Here is a 21,948-nt window from a genome sequence, read left to right as displayed (position 1 = left end):
AATTTTCCTTTAATTTAACCAAATAGAAGTCTGCCTGAGATTAAAACCTTTTTCAAGACAGACCCAACCAAGAACACAGGACAAAGTCATTATTACAATTCGGCAACTTTACAATAGATTGACCATATATGACAGAAATTTTTTAAAAATATTTTTCTGTTGCAGGGGTTGATGTTCAAAGAAAACATGATTATGTTAAGTAATGAGTTTAGTGGAGTAATAAGTAAAGTTTTTTCTACTATTGGTTTTGTAAAGGAGACCAGGGATCTCTTATATGGTCATCTTGGGTACACAGCTCTGAATGTGAGAACAGAAGCCCCGCCCACCTGCTGTTCAGAACTTCTGTTCAGGAGGCGCAGGCAATGGGAAGTTCCCCAAGGAATAGGGAAGCGAGATGACTTATTAGCTTAATATCTATCCCTTTTTTTGAGACTTTGAGATATTTTGTCTCCCATTTTGTCTTTACTTCTGCCTGATTTTAAATTCCTTGGTTTAATGCTGAATTCCACATATCTGTTTTCTTAACCGAGTTTTGGGGTGATGGAGCCTATCCCAGATCACACAGGGCTAAAGTCATTGTACACCCTGGAGATGTACACAGGCAACCACATCCTCTCACATTCACACCTACAGTCAGCAGTCAGTTTAGAGCCATCAGTCTCTTCTCATGGATTTATTTGCACAAGGTTAACATTCTTTGTGTAAATGTGAGATAGAGGTGGATGGATTGAGCCAGATATCGACAGTATCGATACCAACGCTGATATTGATATTGGACGGTACTAGCATAATATACGGTGGCCCTGAGAGACCAAACGGACTGCAACGGAAATAGGAAAAAACAACAAAAGAAGTGTTTCTGGGGAGACAATAACCCGACGGACCAGTTGCAGGAACTGAAAAAATGGTAGGTGTGTTTTATCATGATTCATATAATACTGATGACAGAGTTTTAGACTAATAGTTAGGCTAACACACTTACCTCTCATCTTTTGTTTTCTCACAAAACCGATAGATCCTCCACTTCTGTTAAGTGTCTCCCTGCGCAATTCTTAGCATATTTTGGTTCCTGCAACTGGTCCGTCGGTATTGTCTCCCCAGAAACACTTCCCTTGTGCTTTTGGAAATCTGTTTTTTCCTATTTCCGTTGTGTTTTGTGTGCTTTTGTATCATTTTTCTTGCTGGTGTTTTCTTAAGTTGCAGTCCGTTTGGCCTCTCAGGGCCACCGTAATAATAGGATCAAAACTATCCTCTAAGTTCAGTATATAGCCCAGTGAATTTTTTGGATCCATTATTAGCTTTGTTTAGAAATGAAAAAAGTACCTCAAACATGTTCCAAATGTGCAAATTGATGAGAATTAATCTCAAAAGGCAAAACAGACTGCTCTCTTCATAAGCTGCCTTTATAAGTGAGAAGTACAGGCAATACTGCCCCTGCATTTACTTGGTATCAGATCAATACTGAAGTTTGCAGTATTGCACAACACTAATGAGTTTCAATACATACATTTTTAATATAAATTTTATATAAATAATTTATATATATATATTTTTTCTAATCCAATTTATTTGTACTTGTTTGTGTTTTTCTTTCAAGTTCACCCAATTTCTGGCTATCGTGTATCATTTTGATGTAAATGTGAACAGTTGTGTGGTGGGGTGTTGTTTGTGGCTGAGCTGCAGACGAAGGGTGGAGCAGGGGGTTCAGGGGCAGTGCTAGGGGAGGCTGGATGCCACAGCTGACCTTCTTCAATTCCATCATGTCTCTCCTATTTTAGTAGCATGCTGGGGCCCGAGGAAGAGAAGGAGTAGCAGCAACAGCTGCAGGCAAGCAACGCTGAGCTGGCGGTGAGGAGCTGAAAAGCACCGTAAGTAAAGCAGACTGTAAATAAAGTGCACCGCCATCACACTGCCCAGTGCTGGGTCAGGTTAAAACAGTTAAAAGGGAGTAAGTTATAAGGTGACTGTCATTTTGAGAGCTGCATTTTATGATACAGAACTTGGTTTGGGTTTGTGAGCCACGTATTTCACGAATGCCAAATCTACACAACAGGGGGTGCTGTATTAGCAAAAGATGAAATGGCTGCTTGTGACATTACCGTGTTGCATGTAGTAACAAGCAGTGCTGGTCAAGTTACTTGAAAAATAGTAATTAGTTACTAATTACTGATTACTTCTCCAAGAAAGTAATCCTGTTATTTCACTGATTACTTATTTTCAAAAGTAATTAACTACTTTATTACTTCTATTTATTATGCATAATACAATTGAATCAAATGCTTTAAAAATTGCTTTATGAGTTTTAATCTTTTAACTTTATGCACATTGCATCAAGCAAAAATTAAATTATATGTTACTGTCTTTGTCTTGAAGAAATGTATTTAACATTTAAACCTATTTTCTGCTTATTCCACCATATAAAATAAAATAATGGTTTGTTTGAATTCACTCTTTCAAATAGATGCAAGTAAAACACAGCAAAAAGTAAATAAAATCAAAGACTCAGCGTCAGTAAGTCCTGTCTCTCTTAAATCTACTGTCACCTGTTTAGCAGGAGTGGGGCCGGTGGAGGTTTGCCTGGTGCTGCAGTGGTCATGTCAGTGGGGGGATCTGGGAGTTTCTCTGTGAATTTCACATTCCTTTGGCAGCGTGCTAGGTTGTTACGTCTGTTGCTGCCATAGACATTATACGCTCGTACGTCATTGTCATGAGACACTCACAAGAAAAATCATGGTTTAATAACACAGTAATGCAGCGTGCTTACGGGAAAGTAACAGTAATCTAATTTTTTTTTTTTGCAATAGTAATCCCTTACTTTACTAGTTATCTGAAAAAAGTAATTGGATTACAGTAACGTGTTACTATTAACATGTTACTGCCCATCTCTGGTAACAAGTGGGAATTATCACTGCTCTGCTCTTTACTGTTGATGCTTTTCGTTTTCTCAGTTCGTGTTCCAAAATAATTTGAATCTGCTTTCAGGGAAAGCACCTCCTTCACTGAAAAGAAGCTGGTGGAGACCAAAACAGAGCTAAAATGGGGGCAATTATGACTTATGCGCATAACAGTTAATAATTCTACTAATGGATGTCTAAATGATAACTAAAATCATTTTTTTATATATTCTTTTTTACCCTCTAGTGAAGAACAATAAAATGACCTATCTATAAGAAGTAGGTCTTTTTATTGTTCTTTATATAGTCAAATCATATTCAAAGCAATGCTACGCTTCAAAGTCACAATCGCCCATGTAAACATAGCTGTCGGGGTAATGTAATGGTATAAAATCCCTCTGAAATGTGGCGAAGCATACGGAAGAAGTCAGGTACTGTACTTACTTTTCTCATCTCGTAATGGCATTACTAAAACTAATATATCAGAAGAAATCTGGAAACCACTGCAGCAGCGTCAATGTCAGACTACATTTGGGAAACCTTTTGGCAAAATCATCTGCTCTTGAGTAGAAATCCAAGCGTTTGTGGGCAGGAAGTGAAACTAGACTGTACTTTGTCAGGAATTCCTGTCGTATCTGTCTGTCCTCGGACAACTTTGCTTTCAAGGTGTATTTCCTCTAAAACAATTTTCCATTGTTTGCCAACAGGTTTCACATTTCACCACAAACTCTCCCGTGTGTTTGTGTCCTTTGTCCTGCCTGAAGCACTTTGCGGCCTGTTTGTTAAAAGCACTTTATCGCTAAATTTGACTTGGCACGTCTTGGCAGGAGAGATTGCAGCTGATGAGACTCCTGACCTGCAGATAAAGCATCCATTAAGTGTCTTGTCTGGAGCAATTCAGTACTCTTAACCTATTAGCATATTGTTAGCCATTTGTGAGATGGTGCAGCCGTGGATACGCGCTGCTGTGCTGCAGCCAGTCACCACACCATAAAGAACCACCTCTCACTCTGCTGCTAAATGTCGTCTCCGACATTGTAATGCTCGCCGACTGTCCTCTGCCAGATGATTCAAATGACCGCTAAAAGCCCGAGGGAGGCAAAAAAGGGGTCCAAAATGCAAAATTGATGGAAATGACATTAGATTCAGCTCATGCTCCTCACTGTGTAAATTATGCCCCAAAATGGACTCTCTGGCCCGACTGTTAGCTCCAATTTGTTGGGCCATACCTCATGGTGGCTTGTCTTGCCCTTCCCTTCTCCCTTTAATCCAATCAAAGCCACGCTGGATGTTATTTATTTGTTTATTTATTTATTTTCAAAGGATGTAACCGATTCTTATCAAGGCAGAAGTAGGGCCTTCTTCCTGGTGAAACAGTGACTAACGTCCAGCCATCGATCTGTCAGTTCGTCTGCGGTGGCGGGTGATGCGTCTGGTGATAGAAGACTTTTTCTGCTTGTGTTTTTATGTGCGAGTGTGCAACAGAGTCATCAGTGCACACATTGTTTTCTTTTTTTTAATGTTCTAGATTGCATTAAAAGATGTCGATTTTGAGATTATTTCATTTCTCACTTGTTTATTTTAATGTATTCTAGAAATGACTTTTTTTTACACATTCAGGCATTTACCTCAAGCACTGCCATAAAGATTGTCTCCTTAAAAAAACATAAATGCATGAAGTTGCAATTCTTTGATTTAAACTGACCTTCAAAGCACATCACCTCACAGGTGTTGCAAAAGTCGATTCACTACAATAAGCTAATTGAACGACTTCTTGAGTGGATGATTGTGTTCTTGTCTGTGGCAACCTTAACCTCCTCTTAACTGTTTAAAATGAAATTTGATATTGATGTTGGTACCAATATCGGCTTTGTTGGCTGATATTTACATCAGATATTTCTTCGTTGCTAGTGGTGAAGTGTTTAAACATAGTGTGATGAAGAAGATATATATATTTTAAAGCATTTAGATGTTTTAATAGATAATAATTCAAATTTAAAAACTAAAATTTCTTGGCTTCAGGTATCTGCATCATTTATTTTAACGTTTAGAATAAGTATGAACATCCGTTGCAACGTATTATCTTTAGATCAGCTGTTAATTAGGTCACAGTTTTGGTAAAACCTTAAATCATTTTCTCAAGATATTTTAAATACATGGTTACCCAATTCCTGCATAATATTTCTATTAACAATAATGGAAACAAAAATTCCACCCTTATGTCAGTTTTCAGTGTGTCTTATCAGGAAAAGGACACGTGGACATTTATTTAACAATGGTAGTAATTTCCTTGTTTTGTTCATGATGGCTAACTGTCATAGTCGCCTTGGACACTTGTTGAAAGTCCAATCAAGTCCAAATGCAGTGAAAGAAGCTCCAGAATGGCATAAAGCACACATTTTGATGCTTTTTCTTTTTATGTTTGTTGTTTGTATTTATTATGAATTTAAAAGGCTAATTTCATGGAAGTAAAACATCACAAGTAGGAATAAACTCTGCTGCAGGCAGTCTGAAGGATTTTAAGTTCGTACTAAATTAGAGATGGGCAGCAACGCTAATTCGATTACTTTTTTCAGTAATGAGTAAAGTAAGGGATTACTACTGCAAAAAAAGTAATTAGATTACTGTAACTTTCCCGTAAGCACACTGCATTACTGCGTTTCAAAACCGTAATTTTGTTTGTGTCTCATGACAATGACGTAGGAGCGTGCAAAGTCTGTGGCAGCAACAGACGTGCAGATTAACAATGGATAATATGGAGTGCGGGAGAGAGTACGACCATCCAGCATCTAAAGCGTGGACGTACTGACATTCCTTTGAGTTTGATTCCTTAAAAAGTGAGAAAAACATTAGCGTCCGCTGTACACCCTGCATGGGAAGAAAACTTCTTTCTACAGCGAAAAATTAAACTTAAAATCTGAGCAAGCACCTAGCACGCTGCCAAAGGAATGTGAACTTCACAGAGAAACCCCCAGATCCCCCCACTGACATGACCACTGCAGCACCGGGCAAACCTCCACCGGCCCCACTCCTGCTAAACAGGTGACAGTAGGTTTAGGAGAGACAGGACTTACTGACGCTGAGTCTTTGATTTTATTTACTTTTTTCTGTGTTTTACTTGCATCTATTTGAAAGAGTGAATGCAAACAAACCATTATTTTATTTTATATGGTGGAATAAGCAGAAAATAGGTTTAAATGTTAAATACATTTCTTCAAGACAAAGACAGTAACATATAATTTAATTTTTGCTTGATGCAATGTGCATAAAGTTAAAAGATTAAAACTCATAAAGCAATTTTTAAAGCATTTGATTCAATTGTATTATGCATAATAAATAGAAGTAATAAAGTAACTAATTACTTTTGAAAATAATTTGATTCAATTTTATATGATGGATTGTGCAGAAATTGGGCTGAAAGGTCTATTGCTGTAACTAATTACTTTTGAAAATAAGTAATCAGTGAAGTAACTGGATTACTTTCTTGGAGAAGTAATCAGTAATTAGTAACTGTTTTCAAGTAACTTGACCAACACTGGTCCTGATTATAGTTTGTATCATCTTAATTGTGCTCCATGTTTTTTCTTACCCTCTGCACCCAGATAAAGTTTTTATGTACTGCTATGTCCTGGTTTTTATCAGGGTTTCATTGCCATGCTTATGAAAAGCAGGAAATACGGTAGTTTTTAAACATAGCTGAGATATGTATACCAGTGCAGTGACCACTTTCATTTGTTTCCTAGTAATCAATATATATATATAAATAAATAAACATACTGAATTATTCGAAATAAATTACACTTTTCTTTTTTAAAGAGATGATATAGTGTGATTTTTTTTTTTTAGCTCCTGCTTAGATCATTTACATCACACATTTTTTTCTATACTCTGCAGTCGGAGCAGGGCAGCAGTGGCCTGATGTTACACCACTGAATTAAAAAATCCCGCCCCCATTGTAAATATCGACTTCCCTTCCACTGCAATTTTGTGGAGGTCAGTTGAAGAAGCACAGATGTAAAGACTTGAATAAATGGCAGCTGAGTTTCATGTAGCTGCTTCAGATTCACTCCGGTTAACCTGTGGCATCAGTTCCTGCTATCACCTGTGAACCGCTCCATGCTCCAAACTGTAACATAGGTATGGTTTCATTTTACAATGAACACAATTTATAAACCTAAAATCAACCTAATGGCTTATAGTTTGGTATTAGTTTGCCCAGTGTCACAGTAAAGTAAAGAGTTCTGTATTGAACTGAAATTGATTACCTTTCCAGTATTTAGAGATAAACCACAACACTAATAGAATGCAGTTAAATGCTGTGTTGTAACTCACAGCCTTAGTTTGAAAATGTTAAAATTCTCATCATTTGCATAACCAAAACCACAAAGCTCTTTGGTATTATCTGGACTTGTGGTGTTCTTGATTAGTGCAGCTGTCAAAGTGCATGAAGCTTCAAAGTTTCAGAGAGCAAAAAAAATACCATCAGCATTAAGTGAGGCTTGGATGCAGACTGACCACTAGGTGGTGATGCAGGATGTGCTGAAGCAGCTTAAATCCTGATGATGCTTCATTTGTTTTGTTTTTTTATACTGAACTTTTGTTTTTGCTTTTATATTTACTCTATTTCAGCATTACACAAACCTTTCTAAATACCTGATTATAATCTATTTTTTCAAGAAAAGACAAAACATAAATATTTCATTCCATTACTGAGTATCTGTGATTTTGATCAAGCAGATGTAAATGAAAAAACATCAATAAAAGGCGCTCAGTGTCTGGGTGGTGATATATATATATTTCTCATGGTTTACAAATAACTTTTTTTTTTGTTTTTTTTTTAGATGCGGCATAGTACATTACACATTATTTCCATACAGCAGAATAAAATAAATATATTGCACTTAAAATCATCAAAACACAATCTCACTGGGTGTATTTGGATTATGGCATTAAAAACAAAACAATTTCAAAAACAAATCATTTTCAGTGGTGAATTGCGATTCAGAGGTGTTAAACATTTACATCAACATGGAAATCACCATTCAGTAAACAACAGAAAAGGACTTTGATTTCCACAACACGTACATTTCCCCATCTTGCTCACTACACAGCTGAGATAAAATCAAGTACTGCCAACTGTTCTGCTGCGTTAGGCTACATGTGATGTTAATATATGGTATGAGTCAAACTGGGACATTTACAGTGTTTGTTTAACCAACTCATGTTGCTCTTTCAGCTTAATTTCAATCTTTTCTCTGTGCTGATCGCTGTGCAACTGCAGAGAAGTGTTAAAGGGACACCTTTAATCAAAATACACAAAATAAACCAAACAAAAAAACTCCATCCATACCGCACATTTTATCAGTAGTGATGGGATTATTCTTTTTATTTTTTGAGTTCATCTTTAAAATGAAAGTCTGTACCACAGCACAGGTTGAACTAATCGAACTGTTAAGGTAAATCGTTTCACTTTTTGAGTACAAACTAATTTGATTTTTCTGGCATAAAGGCTCAGATTACATTGATGTCAGTCTGCATATTGGCCTGGATGATTTATCATCAACTGCAGTTTTTAGGACTCAGTTATAGACCACAGATACTGGCTAAAATGACTTTGTTGTGTGTCATCAGAGCTTTTAAAATAAATGACTGTAACCGAGTGTGTGAGCCAACTTCCTCATTTCTGCATGCTTTAAATGAGACCCAAGAGCCAATATTTCCAGCTGTGTCTTGTCACCACATACACACATTCAGCCTCTGTAACACCCAATGAAGACAGACCACCAAAAGGCTGAAAGCAAGGAGGAGTCGGGGTTTATATTTCTACTGTACATTTCACGCTGTTTTATGTGCCTTTTGATATAAAACAGACTACAGTGAATGAGTCGTAATTCAGCCCATTAGAGGCCAGTCAGAGTAGATTTATAAGGGCCACTCAACCACTTTCACTAACCTAAGCAAATTAATATACAGCTATATAAAAAAGGTGTCATTGAAGTGATTTTAGTTAGAGTCCAGTCACTATACAAAGATAGTGAAATTCATCAGTCTGTGTGAAATCATTCTTAAACCGAACGACTTTCGTCAAACCAAGCGTACTTTCTCAACTCCACAGAGATGAGCAAGCGGCGTGTTGGATCGTTGGTTTCAGATGTCAAGGACAAGTTACTGAGCTACACTGTATGCTGAAGTAAAGTTGATCAGGTATTTAAAAAATTAAATGCTGAAGAACTCGACGTTATGACACTTCTATCACAGATAAACGTGGTGATTACGAGGCCATGATAGCTTTGGGTTATCTACACCTCTGTCTAGAAAGTTTGCTGTTGGTCCGTGGTGGGACTTGTGTTAAATTCAAAGATGAATCTTAGATTAAAGGTCTGCATGTGTTTACCATGGACGTGTTATAAGAACTGGAATAAATTGAAGTGCCCAAAACTGCAGTTCCCTAAATGGCCACTTGAGGCTTGTTGCTAAAGTGAGTCAGTGCTGACCCAGGTTAAAATGCCCAACTTTACAGGAGAATTAAACAGGTTTACAGCCTGTGACAAAAACTGGTTTTGGCCTCTGTAGCTAATTTCCCCTTTCATGACAACTGTGGTGCAAGTGAACTGTTATGTAACTCAACAATTTAGACTGTACTTTGTCTTGAAGTTACACATAATTAAAAGTGACTCCTCTGAATGACACTTGAGTGCCATTTTTTTTAGGAATACTAAAATATGAGGAAAATTGCCTAAAAATGCCAAAAATATCTTCTTGCTAGGAACCTTACCAAATCACCTCTAGATCACTGATTAAACACTATTTAAACAAACAGCAATCATATTAACCTTGAGTTTCAGGTGTCTATAGAGATTTAAATGGGCACCAAGAAAGAAAAAAAAAATCAGCAGTAGTAGCATGGTATCCAGCTCTTTCGATACATCTGTGGTTTGAGCAACTTTGCTGCTTCCATTAACTGGTCCTTTAAACAAAGCAAAAAGCACCTTTTCATTTTTTTTTTTGGCTCATATTTTTCCATATAAAGTGTGTATGTCTACTGCGGTCAGCATGCGTCCTATTATTTGTTTAACTCCACAGTGACAATTTTCCTATGAGTAAATGTAGCACGTTTGCCTTTGTACAATGCATTTTAACATGTTTTTTGACATTATTTTCGAAACACTGTGGGAGAAACAGTGTTAAGTTCTAACTTTCAACTGTACATATGGCTGGTTTTCTCCAAAACAGAGGAAACCTGAGATGGCTGCTCCGGCTTGATGACATGCTGAAATGTTCACAGACTGAGCCTCGGTGTCCATCCGGTGGAGTTGTGAGTCATTTTGGAGAACCACAGAATTGCCTGCCATCTTTAGAGCCGGTCGAGCCCCTGCTACCATTAGTGCCTGTTTAAGGGAAGACAGGGTTTTCTACTTGTTTCTTTAAATAAGTCAAAGATCCACTTTCTGTTCAAGAAGGGCCAAGATCAAACATACTCCTGTTATCACCTTGCATTAGATTTTTTTTAGTTTGTATTGAGGTCACAAGTGTTTGTACAGTGTCTTTTAAGCATTCGTAGAAACCACAGGATCTGCTGGTGTTTCCGCAGGTCCAAAGGATGGCGCCACAGTCCTTTTTTGATTGGCTGTCAGTACACCTCATCCTCTTTATGTCATGACCGTCACCTCACTTACTGTAGGTGAACTATTTACAAAGACCGAAGGGAAAGATACAAACTGGATGAGGAGTGAGGAAAGAGCTTGATGCTCCGAAACACGGGTGAGTGTCAGAGCGAGGTTCATCCATCTCCTCCCCAAGATAGAGTCATACAAATGGTGTCATCACAGTGGAGGAATGGCGGAGTCCCTGGATGGCAGCATAGGGGCCCTGCTGGAAGTAGTGGTGGTAGCGTGGCATGTGGAAGGAGGGGAAAGAGGGGCCGCTGCCCTGCATGGTTCCAGCCAGAGCGGTGGGTGTCAGCGGCATGCCCAGTCGGCTGTAAGGGGGCAGGGAGCCCTGGATGGGGTGGGGCAGGGAAGCGGTGCCGGTGCCCATGGCCGATAGGGACTGTGGGTGTTGAAAACCTGAGAAACCTGAAGTCGTGGTGACCCAGGAACTCAGGGAGAGGTTATCTGAGGCGGTGAACGCTGAGCCTACAAGAGACAGATGAATGTCAGTTCAGTTGGGATACAAATAGATTTCAGAAAAAGGCTCACATAAATGTAATAAAACTGGATTTAAACCAACTTTAAATTCCTGTCATGGTCTCTGGGATTTTTGTACTACATCTGCTGTATTAGTTTGTTTTGCCATCTTTCTAGTTTCCCTGATCTACTTTATTCTCCTGCATCTTTCATTATGTAAAGTGTTTGTCTTCATGTCTCAGTATTAGTTATTTATACTGTGATACTTCCTGCTTTGTTTTAAAGGTGAGTTTCTTGTTCTAGTTTTATTTTCTGCCTTTTTTGTTACTTAGCTGCTTGTTTTTTGGATTCCTGCTTTGTGTAGACATTGCAGTCTTATTCTTTTCAGTTATTTTTGGATGTTGCATCAGCTAAAATGAAGTCCTCTCTCCTGACTCTATGACGTTATAAAGCTCCAAACACCCCCCCCCAAACAAACAGGTTTACATTTAGTAGAAAACTCAGATATTGGTCTTCATCTCAATACTATATCAAAATATCATATTTGTCATATATTGTGTATATGACAAATAGCCTCTATATTATTTTTATTATGCATTTTGTAGTTCTTAGTTGCTAATATACTTTCCAAGTATTTGTTCATTAGTAGCTGTTAAAGTGTTTTCTTCCCACATACACTCACCAGGTCATGTTCGGTTATCAGTGGCACTGTAATTATCCCTCAAATATTAGTACACCTATATTTTTTTAAATGGTAAACTTCCTTAACTTAAATTGGAACTGCAGAAAATGATGAAGAGAATGATGAGTTTCTATTTTATATGGAAGATGGAAAAAAAAAGGAAATGAAAGAAATCTACTAAATATAATGCTTTCACAGGATCTGTGGTGTCTGCATTTATGAGTGTTTACCTCTGGTGTGTGAGGCGTGTCCATCCTCGCTCAGGTTCTCCTCGTCACCCGCGTAGGTTCGGATTGGCGACCGGGCGTATGAGTGCTTGTGGATCAGATTCTCAACACTTTCCCTACAGCAAAAGCCGAAGAGAGAGCCCCAAAATAAATCTCTTTTTGTCATTTTAAATATTTTAAAAGACATTTTTTATTTGATGAGATGCAGACTTAACAAAAAAGAAACTATGTCACTTTTTTTTGTAAAACATAATTTCTAGAATATTTGATTAGGAGCTTAATAAAATAGTTGCAGAATAGTTTTGTTGAATCGTTTTGATAGAAACTTCAATTATCCATTAATGTCTGACAACATAAAACAGATACAACATCAAGAGCAGAATAAAAAAAAATTTAAAATGAGTTGGGTTTTTCACCTATAATCTAATGTGATAATGTTCAGGGGTTAGTGACACTGAAACTGACAGGTCACAGATTTATTTTTAATACCAGTGCAATTTTCTAGTATCTGCCTTTTGGTCCATTCTTTGTTTCTGTGCAGTAACAGGATCTTTCCTCTTTACGTGATGTTTTTTTGGCAGCATGTCTAAGTGTGAATTTCCCTTTTGTGTATTTTAACGTTTGTGTTGACTGTGCATGTAGATTTTGGTTTGTGTGTGCGTCTTCTGTGTGTGTTTACTATCCAACAAAGTGCATTAGCTCATTTGAGTCTTGTCAGACAGCACTTCTCAAACACAGTGACACAAATTGTTGCGGGGGGGTGGGGGTAGTGAGTGTTCACGAGTGCGTGTGCATGGCTGGGTGGACAGGCAAGTGGTCTGCATCACGAGAGCCATGCGTTCACATTAGCAGCCCCCCTCCTTGCAGCCCCTTTGCCTCCAATTAGGTTAGGAAAGTGCAATATCTGTCAGCAGAGGAGTACAAATGTGTGTGTTTTTATCAGCGTCGGGCCCCTCCGGCAGAGGGGCCACCGTGAACTCCCACAATACGCAGCATCAGGCGGGAGGCAAACAAGGAGGGGAAGAGGCGGGGCATGCTGGTTTCAATCAGTCATTGCAGCCAATTGAATTACAGTGTGTTTTAGTGCAGTGGCCGACTCCAGACTAATGTGATTTCTGCAGCTCCCTAAGATCAATTGATCTGGTCTAATTCACAGCCCTCAAAAAAAAGAAAGACAGAGGAGAAGAAGGAGGGAGGAGTGTTTGTCTGGCTGTTTTTCGACAGTCTCTGTTTGGGATATTTGATTGAAGGAAATGGGCAGATGGTCTGATTTTGTCAGCTGATTTTGGCCGTAGTGCCGGAATCGGGAATTACGAGAAGTGTGTGTTTTGGCAGCGTTCATAAAAAAAATCCTTTGGAGGGGTGATTTATAACTCTACGTGTGTGTGTGTGTGTGTGTGTGTGTGTGTATATATAAAGGACAGACAAACTATTCTTGTTCATGCAGAATATAGAGAAATGAAAATAGAACATATAACAAAAGGAAAAGCAAGATAAAAGGACTGGGGGGGGGGGGGGGGGGGGCACAAGTGATGGGGGAAAGAAACGAGGATGATAGCTGGGAGTTTCAGTGTTTAAAATTTGTTTAAGATAAGACAGACAGAAATGAAGAACAAAGAAGCTAAAGAGGGAGGACAGAAAGGGAAGACTGAAAGAAAAAAGAAATACAAGGGAAGGATGATCAAGAAGGTAAGCAAAGAGAATGTGAACTAATAAATAAAAATAGAGACGAGGAAGAAGAAGGATACAACTAATACACAGACTAGAAAAAAAACTGGAAAAGAAAAAGTAAAATGAAAATTTTAAAGAAAAGGGGACAATGAAAAAGGATTGAGGGGAATCAAAAAAGGGAAAATAAAGAAAAGTACCGAGACCAAGTAAAAGAAAAAAGACAAAACTGGGGAGAAATATATAAACTATTTTTAAAAAATGGATGAATGAAAATTGAAGCAAAGACAGGGAATAAAAAGTAAAAGGGTTGTATGAAGACACAAGAAAACAAGAATAAAAGATGTGAAAGCAAGAACAGAAAGAATGACAGAGTACAGTATGTGGAGCATGGATTATCTGTTCTCCACTGACACAAACAGAGGGAAATAAATACTCCAGCTTCTGTATTTACTAATGAGCAGCAACCCCGGCTATCTAACACTCCCCCCTAATCGTGTATCTTATCCGTAGCGGTGGGGAGAGAGGTAAACAAACAGTGCAGGACCCAGAATCCCATGTACCTCTCCATGTCCGTCAGCCGCGAGGAGTCCCGGAAACCTTTGGCGAACGGGTTGCTGTCAATCTTCAGTTTGGTTATCTGGGAAAACACAGGAGCAGGAGAGTGAAACGAGTCAGTCAGGTCAGGTTTGACACCTCATTTTATTGTTTGGTTTTTTTTGAGTCAACATGTCTCTTCACGCTGGTTCTCTGCAGCTACCACATCCACAGAAGCCCAAAGCATAGCCAGGTTTTAAAGCTATTTATATTTTTTAATGTCTGTATGCATGTCTCCTCTTTGTGCTACAAAAGAAGCAGTAAATAAAGGGACACACAGGAAAAGCAGCACAATTTCTCAGCTCTTATTTCATTGACACTTTTACAATTAAATTGATTAAATTCTAAATGACCAGATTTATTTATTTCCACCAGCACAGCACCAAAAGGTTTGCAGGTCACAAAATTTTAATCAATTATTTTAGTTTTATTGGGGAAAACTGTGAGAATTTCACAACTAATTAAAAATCATAAGAAACGTGATTTTCTTATAGAAATTCTGTTCTGGATGAACTTCACCTACTTACAAGGTGCACAAAGAAGGGGATAAAGACAGCAGACAAGCTATTCAGCACTTTCATTATGCAGAACAACTTTGTTATTTGATTTACACATTCAGGTTAGCGTCATGGGGTTTATTACAGATGAAATTTTAAACTGAATAGGTATAGAAACAACCAACTGTATACATGTCCAACACATACACCCACCAATGAGGCACTAACAAAGATGAGCTTTAATTACGGTATATGGTGTCAATCAAATAACAAAGTTGTTCGCTATATTGTACTGTATATATTATTTACACTATACTGTCTTAAAGGCAGAAGTGGATGCACGCTTGAGCTTTTACCTGGTATCTCTCGATCTTCGTTAGGTCTAAAGTGCACTTTTAATCTCAACCTTTACCCTTTCCAAGGATGAGAAGTCCTTAAATTGCTCAGGCAGCACAACTCGCTGTGCTGATAAGGCCCATGTGATACAATCAAAGGCTCCAGATTGACTCTTAAATGGAGTTTGTGGCAATCTTTATAATTTAAAAATTTCATGGGAACCAGCAGCAGATTTTTGGCAGAGTCCTTAAGCCTGCAGGAGTCAACAATCACTCACCAGCTGGTTCTGGTAGGCTGTGACAGCTGTGAAGACAGTCTCAATGAAGACGAAGGTGCGGAACTCCTCAGATTTGAGATTGAGCAGCGAGGCAGTGTGGTCCTTCTTTTTTATGATGTGGACCCGTGGCTGGTATTTGTGCATGGAGTTGAGGATGATCTGCAGAGGACAAGAAGAGCAAGAATTAGTTTACAGTGACATGTAGATGATGAAGATGATGATGATGATGATGATGATGATGTGAAAGCTCACTGGAGTCAGAGTGCATCAAGATCAAGTTCAGATATATTCTATTCGATTATGTATTCCATCTCTGCACCACAAAGCACTATTATTGTCCATTAAAACATACCAGGGAGTCATACTGTCGCAGTGACTATTCATTGTGTGAACACACAAACTTCAGTTTACTTTTACCCAATCCAATTCACACCCTTTTGCCGCTGGATATACTCGGCAATCCACAAGCGTTCTATTAATGTGCAGCATAAAATAGTTCCCAAACATTTCATCAAAGTTACAAATATAAAAACCAAATTACACTGACATTTGTGACTCATTTTAAAAGATTTCCACAAAGATGATCCACAAAATGAGAATTGACAAATGTATTTGAGAAAAGATTAATTTGCATGGAGGATAATTTTGCCATTAAAACCATAAAGAAAAAAAAAATCATTTTAAGCATTTAGTATAAATTTGAAAGGCTATGAACACGGGGTGTGTAAAGCTAAATAAAGTGAATTTGTATACAAATGCTGAGTCTTTCTAATCTAGCCCCTCCCTGTCATACTGTGGTTTATGTTTTATATATGTAATTTTTTATATGTATATTACATTTGGTTATGATATATTTTCTCTTTTCTTGCTTCTCTTTATTTCCTTACTATGAATTGTAGTTTTGGAAAATAAAATAAATGAAGTATAAAAAGTATAATGCAATATGAAAACACTGCTTCACAGTAACTGGCTCAAGTATTCATTGTCAGAAAAAAATGTTCAAGAAGCCCAGAGATGAAAAATTCATTTATACCTGAAAGTGATGTCTTCAAATTGGAAAACGTAATTTTCTGCTACAGGTAATCAAAATTTTATGCCGAATATTTTTTATTTTATAGAATATTATGCACATAACTTCAGTCTTTAAGAGTACAAACTTATATTTCTGCACCACTTTTTGTTGTTGTTGTTGTTGGTGGTGGTGGTGGGTGTGTGTTCATGTGTATATGTGGGCAATTATTCTGTTTATAAAGTTAAAAATTAATGTTTAAATCGCTTTCTAAATTCTAAATATATAATGTCATTATATTTTTGTGATATTTTAGTAAATTTCATGTCTTTACCGTTGCTGCTGACCTTTCAAATGATCAGACTTAAGCTGCAGTGTTACAGAAATAATGGCGGATGAGTATATAATGGGAATTTGTGTGCATTCAGTTTATATGATAGCATGAGAAGAATTATTGGGGTAAGAAGCGATATTACTGTTATTTTTTATTTTATTTAAAATAGTCTTGCAATGTATTATTTTGTATATATTATACGTTGTTAAACGCATGATATGTATTTATATGTATACACTGCATTATTTTTACTGCTGCATTCCACTGTTACTCGGCAGAAGAAAGAATCTGGCAAAACTAAAATAAATAAAAGGAGTGTAGAGCATTTTTAATTTTATGTGCTCATCACATTGTATATTTGTTTTGGAGACATCCACCTCAATAGATTCAATTGAGGTGCTATTTTTGGACTGAGAAAGTGCACACACCCTTTAAACTAATAATTGCCGCGTTTCCCAGACTGTGCCCTTCTGTTGACTTATTAATGGATGACAGTTATTATTATTATTTTTTCGGCACTGTTCTGGTCTCTGCTTGTCCTTGCCATGATGATGTCAGTGAAGGGAGGATTAAAAGAACAATTTGCTTTAAGTCGTATATTTCGCCTGAAATGAAGCTAGCTTAACTCATTTTCACGGGGTTTCGAAACACTAAAGCCTCCATGATGCTAGATAAATACTTGACGTGTTGTTTCGAGGCAAAAAGATGTGAAGAAAGAAAAGAAAGAAGAAAAATCAGGTGCTCACATGTCCGTGTTGGTCCAGTTCGTTGTTCGTCAGCTTCACTTTCTCAAAGGAAACCATTTGCTTCATCAGCTGCTCGCCGGTGAATGGAGAGTCTGGGTGGACGTACAACCTGCGGGGAAAAAGAACAGCACCTCTGATTGGCTGAAAGGCGTTCGTTTCCTATCCAATCAACGTTCAGCAAACTGGCAAATTAAGAATCGCTTAGCGACTAACCAATTAATTGGAATTACAATAAATACTGTGATGTAATAATAATAATAATAATTATAAGAATTTGTATTTATAATTATGAGGTTAAGTAGGCCTACTTTAACACGCCCTGTTTATAAATTCACAACAGCCGCTTGGTGTGAGATCGAATTAGCTACGCTACATGTAAAACTACCACAAAAAGTCATTAATGCCAAACAGCATTACACCTTTGTCAGAATGTTTTTTTTACTCAGTATTATTATATGTTGTGTTTATTTTATTTTGTAAGATTTAATAATTCCTAATCTCAAAAGTTTTAATAGGCTAACTATAGAAAAGTCGTTAATAAGCACATATCAATGCATTTTTTAATTGAACAGCATTTAAGTGAAGACTACAATCTTCATATGGGCTCTAAAATCCAGGTTCTTGAAATAAATGGCTAGCTATGTAAATAAATAAATAAATAAGAATGAATAGTTACTGAAAAGAGGCCTCCAAATGATCTCTTTCTTGAATCAAATCAATATAAGTCTGCTCTCCACTTTTTTATAAGTTGATTATATTTAGTTAAAGGTAAGACAAAATGTAACTGATTGTCAGGTTACATAAACAACAGCCTACCAGAAGAGAGTCAGCGGTGTCCATATTTTCATAAAGAATAAAGTTTGATATTGCAACTGAAATAAATCAGGTATAAAATATTCATAAGTGCCAGAAAAGAGCAGAATTATTAGCGAATTGTTCTCAGGTTTTTCGAATATCCACCCATTCTTCCAACGTAATTACGGTCATTTCATCTAACTTGGAAAGTCGTTCAAAATATTGAAAATGTCTTTGGAACATTTTCATATTCAAATTCAAGTCTACACAGAGGATTTAAAAAAAAAGGGTATACATATTTTAAAAAGAGAGAGAGGGAGTTTAGGTCTGCCTACCTGGCGGGGAGAGGGGGGTCGGCCTTGCCGGCTACCAGCCAGGAGGAGCGGTGGTAAGCGTATCGGTAGCGCTTGTTGTCCACTGGGACAATGTCCATCAGCACGATGTACTTGGAGTCCTGGTCCACCCCGGAGAAAGAGACTCGAATGGTTGGAAACATCCTCCTAATGGTGTTTTGTTAGAGCAGAAAGAAATAATTGCTGAGTTAGAACACTGGTCTTTCTAAATGTAGCGCTTGCTAAAAAGATAATAAAAATAAATAAAGTAAATGCACAGTTAACTTTTTTTCGGATATTCACAAACAGTTTGTGTTTTCAAGCCATACTCAGTGCAGGAATACAGCTCTGAGTAGTGAATTATTAATTTGCATTTGCTGGGTTTGACGCTACGCCTCACCAATGTCCGTAAATGTGTTAAATGCAGTTCAAGTTTCACGAATTCGTTCACAGGTCCTTAACATTGCCTCACGTTTCCCTTATATATATATATATATATATATATATATATATTATTAATTTTGTGAATAAGGTTCACATCGACCAGCTGCAGTGTCTGCCTTTATGTTAAAGTAACCTGCGGTGTGTTTTTCAGGTAGCTCTTGGGTCAGTGAAACATTAGATCACGGTGTAAATGTCCTTTCACAGCACCTGCGGGAAGTCATCAGATGTCTGCAGCTTCCTGTTTAGATCGCTGCTCTATCTAAAGAAAAGTCAGACAGAGCTGCAGAAGAGCTTTATCCTAATTTTATTTTTTCAACTTTCAAAAGGCTCACAAAGAAGTTCCAAACAAAAACGAACCATAATTCATTTCTCTATTTGTATTTCTCACAATATCGTCTTTTATTTTTCTCTCACCCGTCTTTTTTTCTGATATATTTATAGCCTATTTATGGGACAATAAATAGGTTACATCAAAATATGAAAATAAAATTAGCGGTAGTTTACCTTCCAGATTTGGTGATGATCATCTCAGTACCGAGCTCGTGAAATTTGTCCCACAGCTCTTTGGTCTCAAGGCTGCACGAGATCTTCGCCATCTCCTCGCTTGGGATGCCTGGATTGGTGGGGATGAGCGGCTCCGTGCACACGGCGGGCGCGCTGAAGTCCCCATGCCCGTCCAGGGAGGACAGGTCAGCCAGGGACTGCTGGTTGCAGGAGGACTTCTCCACGAATTGCTCTGTTTTATTTAATTAAGGTGGATTTGTGGAGAAACAGGGATGATTATTCTCATTTGATTTTGATGTCATCAGGAACAACTGCAAGATTTTGTCTTAAACAGGGAAAGCAAGTATGTAACCACAGTCTGCTAAAATATCCTGCTATGCTGTTGTGTTGCAGCATAATAAATGTAATAAATCTTTTTATTATAATACCTCATTTCTACTAGAGCGGCTTCTATCATGGATAAGGTCAAATAAAATAAACACACATATCAGCTCTGTAGAACACGTCTGTCGTTAATGAGAAGAAGCACAATTTACATTCTTACAGAAAATCTGAAAATTAAAGTGTAATACTTGTCTGACATGCCCGCTTTAAAAGAAATAAAAAGATATTTTGGAGAAGCAGCTCGTCTTTTGATTCGATTGGCAAAACAAAATATAAAGAATTAAAAAAGAAAATGCTCTTTAAAATACAGGGAAATTAAATGTTGGAACAATGAATGCGCAGGGTCAATTTAGAGCCTTTTTATTTGCAATCATTTAAATATTAAAAACTCTTTCATTGAACACATTACTTTTTGATTAACGTATATAATAAATTGCATGGATGTTTACTGTCACTCTATGTATCCTCGTGAATTTCCTTTTACATTTTACAGACTAGAACCTCACCTCACTGCTATCACAGTTCATCTTTATTTAATTTGTTTCTTCAGCATTTTCCTTTTATTATAACGCATCGTTATTTGTAAAATAGTGACTGATTTGTTTTACGGTTCCACATTTTTGAGGTTACAAACGCCATTCGTTGATAAACTCGCTTTTATTATTGGATGTTTAACTGCAATTCGAAGTAATTCGAAAGTGTAACCCCAAAACTAAACTCACGTTGAGCCTGTTTAAGTTTTCTGATTTAATTCTTCAATTCTTCTCTTACCCAGAGGCTTGATGGTGTTCTCCTCCGCCTCCTTGTCCTTATTGGGCTTCCCGCTGGACATCAGGGCTGCTATGGAGAAAGCATTTGCCCGGGATGAGAGCTGCGGTTTCGGGGATGAAGTATACTCCATGTTGGTGAAGAGACTGGAACAGAATATTCCCCTTTGAATAAGGAAAAAAAATCCCCAGAAAGGCTTAACTCCGCCTGCTTCCAACTGCCAGCGACGTAAAGAAAAATGTGCAGGGAAATACGCAAAGTTTCTCCTCGATTTCGGCCTTTCTGCGCAAATACTCAGCTTTAAAACTTGTCACTTCGGAAACGCTTGTCACTGCCGAGTTGAGAGTCTTGCTGGATGCATGGTGAGAGAAGGCGGAGGAGGGCTGACTCCACAGACTTGTGCGCGTCCTGCAGTGCCAGATCTGAGGCCGGCTGCTCTATGGGACGCTTCACTCCGGCTCACCCTCCCCTTATAATTCCAGTCTGTCCTCCAATCGCTGCCTCTTTCTCCACGTCACAGTCCCACTGTCCCACAGGCACCCTGCTACCAGGCAGCCAATTAAATACCCTGACAGGGTTTCCTTTTCATGCCAAAGACCCCAGAGAGAGTGTGGTTGGAGAGGGCTGATGTGAGATTTTTATGACTGTCTGTACTCGGGTGATGACAGAAGGAAACGACAAACATATGGTTCGGAAAATGTAATTCTTTGCTGTCATTGCACAACACAAAGGAAAGAAATAAACAGAGAAATGTACTTTATATCTGGAGCCCTCTCAAGGACCCCCACCAGACCACATGTTGGGAACCACAAACCCAAAATGTCAACAACAGAGATTTTCCAGGAGATGTTTGCCCAAGATGGAGCTATTTGATAATTAATAGCAGAAGTGAGATGATGAGGAAAGCTTAACATACACAATATCTGCTCCTGTCACAATTATGAATTGATATGAAAGAAACACTGAAGCATTTTAGTCACATTTTTTAAAGTGGTTAAAACCTTTTTGGGTCACTCTTTCTTTTGGGTACTAACCATCCTTTTGAGATGACTGGGTGTTCCATATATTAACCCCTTCCTGCAGTGCTGCCTGGTGTGTGAACACACTCACTCACAATTCATTTATAGATGAAACTATCTATTCATGCCAGAAGTTATCATTTTTTGAGTTATATAGTTGTTCTGTAATTTAAAAAAAAAAATCTTCCACAATGATTTCATTGTCTTACAGCTGACCCCAGCCTCACTTCAAGCTCAATAATTGTGGCTCTGTGTTGTTTAATGGGAATAACAGCTAGCACATCCAGCAACTAAAGAATGCTAAATATG

The 21,948-nt window shown here is 37.8% G+C and overlaps 1 protein-coding gene and 1 long non-coding RNA gene across 4 annotated transcripts; one reads left to right on the top strand and one right to left on the bottom strand.

Annotated features, from left to right (window-relative positions):
- The first annotated feature begins 393 nt into the window (after positions 1 to 393).
- On the top strand, positions 394 to 9,098 carry LOC308405611. The gene is made up of 3 exons (XR_013973366.1): positions 394 to 907; positions 1,779 to 1,868; positions 9,010 to 9,098. It is a non-coding gene; the product is annotated as an uncharacterized lncRNA (long non-coding RNA).
- On the bottom strand, positions 7,649 to 21,181 carry tbx20 (T-box transcription factor 20). 3 transcript variants are annotated; one of them, XM_080896296.1, is made up of 8 exons: positions 20,624 to 21,181; positions 19,469 to 19,700; positions 18,524 to 18,688; positions 17,394 to 17,502; positions 15,305 to 15,463; positions 14,162 to 14,237; positions 11,933 to 12,052; positions 7,649 to 11,029 (listed from the first exon to the last, which is right to left on the bottom strand). In XM_080896296.1, exons 1-8 carry the CDS (start codon positions 20,751 to 20,753, stop codon positions 10,701 to 10,703), a joined length of 1,320 nt encoding a protein of 439 aa, XP_080752422.1. In that variant the 5' UTR covers positions 20,754 to 21,181; the 3' UTR covers positions 7,649 to 10,700. The 3 variants fall into 3 exon arrangements, with proteins under 3 accessions (XP_080752422.1, XP_080752424.1, XP_080752423.1); XM_080896298.1 differs by having other exon boundaries at positions 7,650 to 11,029; positions 11,933 to 12,045; positions 14,161 to 14,237; positions 20,624 to 21,171; XM_080896297.1 differs by having other exon boundaries at positions 7,650 to 11,029; positions 11,933 to 12,049; positions 20,624 to 21,168.
- Between the last annotated feature and the right edge of the window lie 767 nt (positions 21,182 to 21,948).

The sequence above is a fragment of the Rhamphochromis sp. 'chilingali' genome (assembly GCF_963969265.1).
Source record: "Rhamphochromis sp. 'chilingali' genome assembly, chromosome: 11".
Classification (NCBI taxonomy): Eukaryota; Metazoa; Chordata; class Actinopteri; order Cichliformes; family Cichlidae; genus Rhamphochromis; species Rhamphochromis sp. 'chilingali'.
The sequence above is the reverse complement of the archived record's forward strand: the minus strand, read 5'-3'. Positions and strand labels throughout refer to the sequence as shown.

Coding starts and splice junctions, on each gene's coding strand:
- tbx20 (XM_080896296.1), bottom strand. CDS start 20,753: ATGGAGTATACTTCATCCCCGAAACCGCAGCTCTCATCCCGGGCAAAT. Junction 15,464..17,393: donor AACTGGACCAACACGGACAT/GTGAGCACCTGA, acceptor TGTCCTCTGCAG/ATCATCCTCAACTCCATGCA. Junction 14,238..15,304: donor CAGCCTACCAGAACCAGCTG/GTGAGTGATTGT, acceptor GTGTTTTCCCAG/ATAACCAAACTGAAGATTGA.